At 28.6% G+C, this 12,264-nt stretch overlaps 1 protein-coding gene across 1 annotated transcript in view; it reads right to left on the reverse strand.

Moving 5' to 3' along the window:
- Positions 1-12,264, reverse strand: part of LOC129978926 (lachesin-like) — a 319,635-nt gene that overhangs the window by 11,427 nt on the left and 295,944 nt on the right. Inside the window, exon 9 of the mRNA XM_056090672.1 lies at positions 3,015-3,104. Within this exon, the coding sequence (XP_055946647.1) occupies positions 3,015-3,104 (90 nt within the window). The remainder of the gene's footprint in view (positions 1-3,014; positions 3,105-12,264) is intronic.

The following is a 12,264-nucleotide window of genomic DNA, read 5'->3' on the forward strand; positions in this document are numbered from 1 at the left end:
TCCAACTCTTTCGCAAGCGGAAAAAGCATTCATTGCTTTTTCAATTAGTTTCCAATTGTGCAAGTAGAAAATGGGGATTAAATGACCGATTGTGGTTGGTGAAGCGATATGGGAGTATGCACGTAAATTCTGCAAATGTTCTTGCCTTTTTCGAAACTATTTCTGTGACTAAACAGTGAGGCTTCAGATTAATTCTGGACAAAGTCTCTGACTCGGCGAATGTCCCGTGGGCATTAAGTTGTGGAATTTTGTATGAATTCAACTCTTTGAACTCGATGATTCCATACTTGGGAACAGCAAATAGCATACCGTTATGTTATGTAAACAAATATTTACTTTACATTTAATTTATGCAATGATTTACATGTTACTTAAATACTCTATACTCAAACGCGCCAATTTAAATCTATATATTTGATTATTACTTCCGGACTTTATATAAGAAAACGAACGAGTATTGTGAAAGATGATGTGCAATTAGAAATTATTCGAACCGATATTTTTAATGGTATTATAATGCCATGGGATTTGACTCCAGATAACATATAAATAATAAACAGATCAAGCGTAAGATTATCAAAATAATAAAAAATTTAATGGATGTTAAGCACATATAATTTTCTTGGAGAATCAACTATCGCCCAAAGGCGGCTAGTGAAAAATAATTATGATGTCAAATGTTTTGGATAACGCAGAGTAAGCTTGTTCAGTTTATCTGACGAATCATAAAGCGAAATATATATATATTAAAATCAGTATCAAGTAGAGTTGTTAATCAACAAAAATTAATGGAAATATTTATAATTTCAAAATCCCTTGATAAACAGAAACAAAAATATTCTGAAGCGAAGTTATTTAAAGCAACATTTTTGTTATTTTAAAGCAAAAAGTTTCAAAATTGTAGATAATTTTCTTTTGCTATTTTGCTAACACCGACAGAAAATAAGATAATGAATTTTGAGGCTTATGTTTTGTTAGAAAAATCTTTAAATCCATGCATTTCTTTTTGAAAAGCATTTATTTTCTGAAGCAAGGCTTTATGCAAGTCCTGAAATCCTAGTTGTATTTCCAAATTACAATTTATTGTTTCGTAAAGGAAATTACTTTTTCAGATAATGAAAAGCATACTTTATATTTGATTGTAAATAAAAGTAAAAATGAAACGGTTTTTGGTAAGTAAAGGGTGTATGATATTTCAAGTATGATATCAACATATTTTTTAAAGAGAGCTTTAAACATTTTTTTGGAATGAATTTCTTGATATTTTTTTAGATCCCATGAATTTAAAGAAGCTTTGTTTTGTGAATTTAAAGAAGCTAATTGTTTATCTTCATAAACAATTTATGTTATATTTAATGTAAAATTAAGAAGGTTTGAATAAATGGTTATTAAACCTGGAGTTTAACAAATGCATATAGAATTTCTCGTTAGTTGTACGCAAAGTTGTACTTATCAAAGTTAGTTAGTTGTACTTATCAAAAATATTTAAAAACCTTTGATTTTATTTTTAGGAAAGATTGTTTATTTCATTTTCTAATGATTATGCATATTTACATTTATTCACACAAGTCACATTTAAAATCGTCTGAATTAAAACTTTTCAGCTTTCAAAAAGTTTTTTCTTTAAATTAAAAGTTTATGTTACAGAAATGTATTATTTTTAATTATAATTATTATTTTCAAGCGTAACAGAATTTTGAAATAAGACATGTAACAATTATTTTGTCCTTTTATCATGTTTCTTTAGCTCAATATATGAAAAAAAAAGTCTCTCTTAAAAATTCAAAATAGCAGAAAATCACAAAATATGTATGATATAGTCTAAAATTTAATAATTAAAATATTTTATCAGTTTTTTGTCCTAATGTTAGGCATGTTAAAAAAAGGGTTTCCATAATTATTGTCATTTTTGAAATTTGGAATGAATGGCTGGTGTAACTGCTTATGTTTTAAATCGAATAAAATTTTATAACATTATTAAAAATTTAGTTTTTTTAAACTCTAGTCAAAGGCATTTATTCAATTTAATATTTATACATTTGAAACTTTTTAATGGCTTGGTTTAAATCATCTCTATTTAAATGTTATAACGTTAAATGTTAATTAAATTTTCATTACTGAAAAGTTAATCATTATGTATTAACTTTTATTACATTTAAAATGATTGAGGAAACAATTACCACGAATTTTTTTTAATTCCATAGGGTTTCAAAAAATTAAATTTGCAAAACTAATAAATTGGCTGTATATGCCCACAGATATACAAACACAGCATTTGAAATCATGTACAATATTTGTAATATTTAAAATCATAAATGGAAGAAAAAAAAACTTCACAAAATGTGCTGCTCGGTACGTGAATTCTGCGACTTTAATAAAAAGAATTCATTAAAACCATTTTCACCTTTGAAACAAATACGCAGGTGGAAAGAATTTTCACTTCATATACCAAATTTATGCATAGCAGATTTGTTTTAAAGTTAAGAGCTTGTGAATTAGTCCTGGAACATTTCCATAATGTTCGTTCCAATTCGAAAAGAGTTTGGTCTAAATTCACGCTTTCGACTGGCAGTATGATTTTGAAGGCGGGAAAAAATTTCGAATTCTTAATGCTCTAGTAGATTCTTCAAATTCTTCAGGGCGAATGGCAACAAGAAATCCAGTGGACCGAACTCAACAAAGAATTTCTCTTCTCCCGAATGGCAACATCACTTTAAACCGTGATTTGCTCGTCTGTACGCAAGAGCGCGTACACAATTTAGGTTTTTCGGGGTAAATAGTCGTTACTCGGCGAATGCTAAAAATAAGCACCGGGAATGGATGGAAAAGGAAGAGGGGGAAAAAAACACCAAAATTTCTACAAGTGGAGAATAAACAAGGGAGAAAGAGAGAGAAGGAAATTCCATTAACCATTTGGCCACAGCAGAACGAATTTGGGGACAAATTGCTTCTCCAGCACTCCCTTTGCTGAGTATTTTTTTAAAGGTTTAAATGAGATATCATGAGCAAATTACCTTCATCTATTTCTTTCCTAAGCTGCGGCGAATCTTTTTCGCTGGTTCCCTTCTCGTCCTCCACGGTATTGATATGTTCTTTCGTTCTGTCTGCAAGAGGAGAAGAAACAATGACATAAAAAAAATAGAACTGTCTCGAGAAGACATTGTTGATGAGATAGAAGCTTTATTTATTTAAAAAGGTGATCAAACATTTAAGTAACGTGTTCTTACGCCTTTGAAGTCGAAATTACCTTTTTTTCTTAGCTAGAGAGTAGAAAAAAATTAGATGAAAGCAGCCTCTCTGTCGAGAAGTAGTCTCAAAGAAACTAGAGACAGAATGAATTACAGTTTGAGTTTTAGGATTAATAACATAATGCTGGAATGGAACTACAGAATCGTTTTCTTTAATTTAATGCCGAAATGACATTTTTAAAATGAATAGCATTTTCCCTCTACTTCATTACCAGGTGCTTATAAAATATTCCATTTTTTATATTTAAGGTAAAAGTTCTTCGAAAAGTAATGAATTTTATAACTCAATTTAGTTTGCATGCGTAGAGACCATAATCCATACGAGATTGAGAGAATTAAATCTAGTTTAGTTTCTAAATGGGATATCATTTTACGAATTCTAATATTCATATTTCCTTACGACTAGACTCCGTAGGGATCGTGTAATACGGAAAACGGCCAAATATTTTCGCAAGTAATTTTGTTTACAAGAAAATAAACCTAATCTCAATGAATATTTCCCAGGCCCCCGCTTCGTCTCTTACCAAAGCTATAACATCAATTTCATGCATATCTGAGGAGGCATAACTTGAAGAGCTCAGCTCTGAATATTAATAAGCATGTATAATATATATGCCAGATTATTTCTTGTTCCGTAGGTAAGTACTTGAAATGAAAAGCCTTATCAAATCATTCCTGAACCACTGCTGTCGACAAAATGAGAATTCGATGGTTTTAGAAATTGTTTATATAAATATAAGCCTTTATTGTTATAATTAGTGGAGTAATTGCAAATAATTACTTACTTCACAGAAAATGTTACCCTTTATATGTTTCACTATTCATGAACAGAAACGCAGCATGTTAAGCGTCTCGCATTTAAGGAATTTATGTTTTATTAATCAACTCTTAATCCTTCTGTTGACTGTGAAATTAAGCAGAGACATCTTATTGTGTTACATGCCTTACTATGTTATTTGACTTCTAAAAACATATTTTACAAAAATACATCCAATTTTTTTAAAATTTCAGTTTTATTGTTTTATAAATCTATTAATATGGATAATTTAATAAGTACATTAATAATTTTAAAGAATATATGATTGAAAGAAAGTTGATTCAGGCGTATTGCTTTAAGTCCATATTGATTATTTGAGGTCGTGGCATTCTTCTTACAGTTTCGGATGCACAAAACTTTATCGTTAACTCTTGTAAAATTTTGTTGAATTATTTTAGTTTGGAAGAGTGCAAATAGTTTCTTGTAGCTTTTAGGTCCCAAGAAAATTTAAAGAAATCTAGATAGGGACAAATATTTATTTTTTTACTTCTAAGAAGTATAGTAAATTATTATAAAGATATGTCATCATTTTAATGCGAATGAATATTTATGGATAAATTAAAAATGTTACCGAAAAACCAGATTTCTTTAAAAAAAGTAATATGGAACAAAATTAAAGTTAGTAAGCAATACTATTGGAATATTATTGGAATTTTGTCATTACATTGAAATAAGGTAGTCAAAGAAGAATTGTAAAAGATACTTATTGTTTATCAAATATTTCCAAAATCAAATCGCAGCGAATTAAAGAAACAATTTCTTTCAGTAGGAATTAAAATCTTAATTATAAATTCATATGAGTAGTGAAAACTCAAATGGACCGTAAGTCTAATCAACAGTATGCGGATAAAAAATGACAGATAATTTCGTTTATTAAGATTTAATTAAATAATTTAGATCCAAATAATGAGTGGTGATGAGGCCTTGAAGTGTCAATAACAATTATTCCTATGCCTATTTTTTTAAATTGCATTGTTTAGCTTACTCTGAAAACGTATAAAAATAAAGTAAAAGTAATAAATTTAATCCATGTATTTATAAACTCGATGCTATTGAAAAGACAGCTTTTTTAACACCTATAAGCTTTTGCGACTTTACCGCACATAAATAAATAAATTCCCATTTCAGTTCTTGAATCTGAATTAACAAGTTTACACAAAAGACTGAATAAAATATAAAGAGTAAACACGCACACACACACACACACACACGGAGAGAGAGAGAGAGAGAGAGAGAGAGAGAGAGACTCATTTTTAATATAATAAAGATGACCCTTTCAATAAAGTATATTTTATGTTTCCTAATATTTAAAAAATGCATATCATGTTTCAAAAGATATCTTAATGTCATTTAAAGTAATTAAGATGGTGTATGAAGAACTAATTAGCAAAAAAATATCCTTTATTCATAAACGATATCATAACTTGTGAATGACGTAAATGCATTGTAATGACAATTTTGTAATTCTCTTCTGATATAGTTATGAAATTTTATTAAAATTTGTGCGTCACTGACTGAGAAATAATATATGTATTGAAAATATGAAAATATCACAGGAAATATTAAAACTAACGAGCATTTAGATAAAAATATATAAAAGTCTTTATATGTAATGATTTTGACAAATTTCACAAATTTTTATTTCTTTTCGATGTAGTTCATTTACATGCCTATGTTACACATTGTAATATTCAAAGATGTATCTATGTTTGCAACATTAAAATTTTTTTATTGCAAGTGAATTCTGCATTCACTAGTGAAATTCCAAAGTTTTTCATAGCTGAGCTACCGAGATAATTGAAATTATTAATTTGCAATCGTCATTTTGAGATGAAATATCTCTTTTCATTCTTGTATGATTAAGGCGTTTTTATTTATCTCAACAGACTATATGAATTTTATTTAGAAGCAATTCATAAACTGCATACTTCACACGCAAAGAAATATTTATGGACGATTAACATAATACCGTACATATTTAACTAAACTCACAATTTTTCATGTCGACAAAATAATTATTACTCAAAATAAATAAATAAATAAAATAAAATAACCATGCCCTGGTAGAAGGGGGAGGGGCTGAGTTCCTGTTTGAGTGGTGAAGACATTTTTTAATTGGTTTTATTTTCCCACGAGACTTTTCCATAAAAAAAAATAGAGGCGGACAGACAGTTCTTTAATTTTCCTTTCCTTTGGAGAAAAACTCAAAATAGATTTCCGGGAAGTCATTTGTAATCTGTCCGTCATTTTGACATTCAATTTTCGTTTCTGGACAGCTCAAGTCCAGACCGCATACTAAATAGACTCAGCATCAGCGAAATTTCTATTTTATGGACCCAACTGGCCCTGACGCACGGAGACGACGGAACAGTGCGACACTGTCAAAAAGTTTTGTTTTTGTTCCGAAAAGAAAATTAAAATTGTGTTTTTAAATGTAAAAAAGAAAGATTAATTTAAAAAATGATTAAATCTAACATTCAGATTTCAGTAGGATATTTCGGGATGTGTAAGGAGAGTGGAAATTGTATTTAAAAAAAATGTAATAAAATCAGTGTACAAAGCGTTTATATTAATAATAGTTATTTTTGGAGTCAGAAATCATATAGAAAATAGAGAAAAATAAAGAAGTAATCGCTCTTTTCGCTCATTAACATGCTAGAGCATTTTGAAATGTTACCATCTAATAGCAGGCTAGAGCAGGGTTTTACCGAACATTTAAACAATGCAATCCACTTTTTACTTTTACGTATAGAGAGGGTATAGTAATCTTCAAAAATTTCGAACTCGAGAATTTGCCGATTTTTTATGTTTTAGACCTTTCTGAATTCGATTTTTTTTTTGTTTTTAGAAAATGTCTGTCCGTCTGCTTGTCTGTGACACATATAACTTAAAAACGCTTTATGCTAGACGACTGAAATTCGGTGTATGGTCTTCAGATCAAATTTGTAGATTTCTATTCAATTTTGACTAAAATCCATTAAGAAGAAATCTATCTGGCTGTGCGAATGATAGTTAAGAAGATAACTTCAAAATGAAGAATGTTAAATTGATAAAATTTGATGTATATAGTTAACATCTATAGTGAAGACATCCTATCATTTTGATTTGGAGTTGGAGTTTGAGCCGACTCCAACAACGAGTTGACTATCTGTCGATCTTTCTTTCAGAAATATATAAGCGCGATAATTAAAAAACGCAATGAGTTAAATATATTAAATTTGTTATGGGATTTTGTGACTACAACTGTAACCTTTTAACAAATTTTTGTTTCACTCAATTGAGAAAAACACATTTAAAATACAGATTCGATTTCTGGATGTTATTAACGGCATGCTTGGGGATTAATCACCAAAAATTCACCATTGGCGACTTGATAGGTTCAGTAAAAATGCTAAATTTATGCCAAAAGTTAATATTTCATAATTACTGAACGCCAATCTCATGTAAAGCATTCTCTGATATATCACCTTTATTAGAGAGTATGCGAGAAAGTTTTGTGAGATTACTCGCGATAGTTAGAAATCAAATCTATAATTATCCATTTTGTCCTCTGTGTAATGAATTATTATTTTTTCCAAGATGAAAAGAGCGCGTTCTTCAACGTATGGAGGTTTTATGGAAAAGTGAAGGAATTTTGTTGAAGAAAAAAGTCTTCATTAATAAATATAAAAAAATGTTTGCAAAAATGATAGCGAAAGTCAGTGTGTTCGCAGATTACATATTTATAACGAAAAGGAATTTCTGATTAGATAAAGAGTTTTGAACTTACTTGAGTTCAAAACTCATCATCTTCTGTTTTGGACTTTATTTTTGTCTTGTTGCTACCATGTGGTTTAATGAATGTTGTAAACCTCACATCACGTTTTTGAAAATTGTGAAAAAATATATTCATATATATACATTCAAAATTTTATCACGGCATATAGTTTGAGAACCTATGCGTTAGATAATTTTATTACAAAATAGTAGCTCGTGATGATATTTAGAGAACTTCATAACAAAAAGTAAAAGAGATTTTTGTTGAAAAAAGTCAAACTGAATTGCAAATCTATTTTACAAGATAGCGTGGTCATCCCTAAATTTATTATATTGCAAAGTGTGTACCATTTTCTGTAACACATTATTATGCGAACAACGGTATAGGACTTACAGCTGTGAAACGAACAAAACAACCTTCTCGTTTTTCAATGATTACTTTTTTCACCAATAGATATTGAAAGTTGGTTATTATCTAGATATTGCTTAATGACAAATTTATCTTAAAAGTATCGTTTGGAATATTAAAATAATAGTAATATTAGATTTAGCAACATAATGTCAGAAAGTAATGAAGCGTTCAGTAGATTTGTATTGCAACACATTTCATTGAAAATAAGTAATCGGATTACACCAGCATAAACTCCACAATATGTTATAAAATCGTCAATTATCTCCGATTTCTTGCGTTTAAAACTTATTTATTAAAGGATACCCGAAGATAATATTTCACAAAATTATATTATTTTATGCTTATTTCCGCATCATCTTGTTACCTCTCAAATTCTCATTTCATATAATAAATTAAAATGGTTGCTTATTTTGTATTAGAACTCTTAGTGGTAATTTATATTTCTTTTCGATAAAATAATATTTTCAAACATACATTATATTGATTTTCTTTCGGTATTTACATTTTTAGAATACTTAGCAAAAACTGTGCCTCCATTACAAAGAAGTATACGAATTTTTTGATTATCATCGATTCCATAATTTTTTTTAAATTAACGATTTATTCGTTTGTTCTTTTTTAAGTTCTTATTTTTAAGTGATTATTATTTTCTGAGATGGATGATCAAATATGCAAAGTAGCCGCCTACTAGGGAATTTGATTTTGGCGGAATTAAAATCGTGGTATATTTAGCATAATTTAATTTTATGCTTTCATTTGATTTACAAGTTTTATGTACTCGAATTTACTTAAATTATAATCACGAACCATTTAAATTTGAGAATATTATTCTTGGTATTTTTTCCATGTTTCATAATTCCCAAAGTTCATCTTTTTCATTTTGTAGTTAAATGACTGACTTTTAAGTCAATAGCATCGGCGAAATTTGTTTTTGAATATTTAAAATGTATTACAGAAGTTTGTCTTTTATTTTTGACTATTTTGTTTAAACTTACTTTTAAATTACATTTTTTAATATATGGGTCACCGAATCTAATGCTCTTAAAGGTGGTTCTTAATAGTTACATAAAAATGCTAATATAGAGATTACATTATAATAATAATAAAATAAATTATCTGGTTTTGAAAGTTGAGGAGGAAAAAAGGGGGAAAGTAGCTCGAGATTTGGCTTGTTTAAGAGTCTCTGAATCTGTTCCTAATTATTTTAAACTAGAATGCAAACCGAATATGTTATTAATAGACGGGGGAAAACCTTCATCAAAAAATTCCGCATGATTGCATCTCTCCAAATTATTGTAAACAACTTCATGCTTTAAAATTCGAGATAGAATTCTTATAGTACCCCCATGAAGTTGAAAATAAAGAAATGAATTCAGCTATTTTCCTAAAATAATCGAATTACTAATACCAAAAGCCATTCCTGCAAAAGTAAATATTTTTGTTTCAGAATATTATATTTTTACGGAACAATCCAAAATCCGCCCTTGTATTGTAAGGGGAAGAGTCCAATACTTAATAAAAGATAACGACAATTTATTGTACACGAAAATACAAATGCACGGAAACGAAACATAGCCGAAACGTGTAAAAGGACAGCATTTGCAGTAAATAGCAGCAAATTTTTATTAGACAACCGCAATGGAGTTCAGAGAAAATTCTATGGTGATAAACACTCCAAAGAGAGACTTCACTCAAATAATCGCCCGGACTCAACTCCATTACTACTGATTTCCCGTCTCGTTTCCATTTTTTATAGCTCCGGCAAAAGGGAATCTAATGTTCAAGAACAAACATTGGAACTCGAGCTCTAATGGAGCAATCGCCAAGATTTTCGAATAATTGAAGTTCCTTCATTCTTGTCGCCAAGGCTGAAGGGGAGAGGTTATTGACCTGGCATCCATGCAGCATCCGCAAGAGCTATCAGTAAAACTCTCCTCTTCACTTAGAAACTAACTGCGCAGGGAAGCAATACAAATTCTTAACAAGATAATGTTCATTATTGCTTGCTATCGGTATATTGAATATGAAAAAGACAAGTGTTTTTAAATCGTATTCTGATTTAGTTGTAATATATCAATCCAAAAGTGATTTTATGGTATGAACTCGAAAGTAATTTTATCTTATCACATTGAGATTGCAAATGACTAGAGTGAGAACACTTCATCTGATATAATTTAGTATATCCTAAACTATATCTCAACGTCCATTAAAGGACTTTTAAAGTGAAATGAACCAATGGTTGGTAACAGAGATAGTTCTGCATTATTCAAGTTCTCAAACTAATTGCTGCCTTTCTAATTAAAAAGGAGCACTCTCTTGGGTGCAATTTATCAAAAGCAATGTAAAAGAATAAAAAATTTAATTCTTAATTTGTTTTTATCAGTGAAAAAAAAATTGAGCGACTACACTTGGCTGGTGTAAAAGGTCGACTTGAGTAGATGCTACTCTAAGCATATAGATACAAATAATTTTTGGAAATATTTTTTTTTCTTCATGTATTTATTTTAAAGTGATATCTTGATTTATTCTTCATAAATAATTCTTTATACGTTGAGAAAGGGAAGGAAATTTTCAAAGTTATCTTCACAATAAAAGGAAAATATCTTTCTAAAATACCTTAAAGGTTGCGTTGAAATTAAACTTTCAAATGATACCAGCAGAAAAGTTGTAAAGATTGAAGAGCAAATTATCTTTCATTTTTTTCAAATATTATTAAAATGGCTTTTTAACTTATTTTGTAACAGATTAAAATTTCACAAATAATCGAATGTTGGAAGGAAAGAGTAACTTTTGGGAAATTCTAAATTTTCATTTACGGAATACTAGTTGTTTTTCCTTTTATTAACGTCGTTGGTTATTAACGCTCCATTGAAAAAAAAAAGTTGGGACTATTTTCTTAAGCCTGGAAACTTGAATAAAGAGAAATTGTTGATAGTTTGGTACATTTTGCATAAAAGTGTAAAAAGTAAAATTGGAACTTGGAAATATTAAATCAAAGAAAAAGATATGAATTTAATATTTGCACTGTTTTTTTAAAAAATCCGTCTGTGCCTTCTGTTTTCCTCTACCACTTGAGTTGTTTATTGCAATAGAACATGTACATCCATTCATTTCTTATAATACTCTCAAATTGTTACATAGTTAATGCTTTCAATTTTATAAGCGGACCTACATTTTACACCAATCCCTATTTTCATCAAAGCTCATACCAATAGAAATAAATGAAAAAAAATTAGATTTCGAAATAATATTTCGATTCAATATAGTAATATTAAGTATAATCATTTTTTGGAATGCAAGTTTTACATTATTTTAAGAAGCAATTCAATTTCATTTGCGAGAGGAACTAAATAGCAACTTTCCATTATTTTGGTAATCTTCAACGTCTTAGCAACTCACTAGATAGTTAAAATTGCTATATATCTTCATTCATCCAATTGATCTGCTTATAGCATGAGTCGTATAAGAAAGTATATTTTAAAATTTTACATTGTGTATATGCACATCTTAAAATATTAAATAATCCAATTAAAACTTATTAACAATTAAATATTGAATTTTGCTTAAACCAATTTGTTTATTTATTTCCTATTTGAAGTTTTGTGGTACAAGGATTGGGCCAAAAGTAATTTTTGTACCATAAATGAATTCTGAAACTACTATATATGCTTCATAATGTATGTAGCATCAAACGTTTGGTAATAGAAATTGCGGAATTTAAGAATGGGAATGGATTGAGATATGGAAAACTTTGTTTTTATACTTCAAACAATGTAATTAAACTTATAGTCAATAAAAGTTTATAAAATAAAAATAAAGTTTATAAAATAAATAATTTATATAGTTTTTTTTATTTTTTAAAATGTTATTGTAATAAAATTCAAGTATTAAGCCTCTGAAATTATATTTTATAGAGTTTGAAAGCGTAATCAATTGGAAAATTATAATCTTAAAAATTAAATAATTATTATATATTCTCTAATTGTTTAATTTTTAGTTCAAGTCAGCTTTTCTCTTATTATTTACAGAAT

This window comes from Argiope bruennichi, chromosome 1 (assembly GCF_947563725.1).
Source record: "Argiope bruennichi chromosome 1, qqArgBrue1.1, whole genome shotgun sequence".
NCBI lineage: Eukaryota > Metazoa > Arthropoda > Arachnida > Araneae > Araneidae > Argiope > Argiope bruennichi.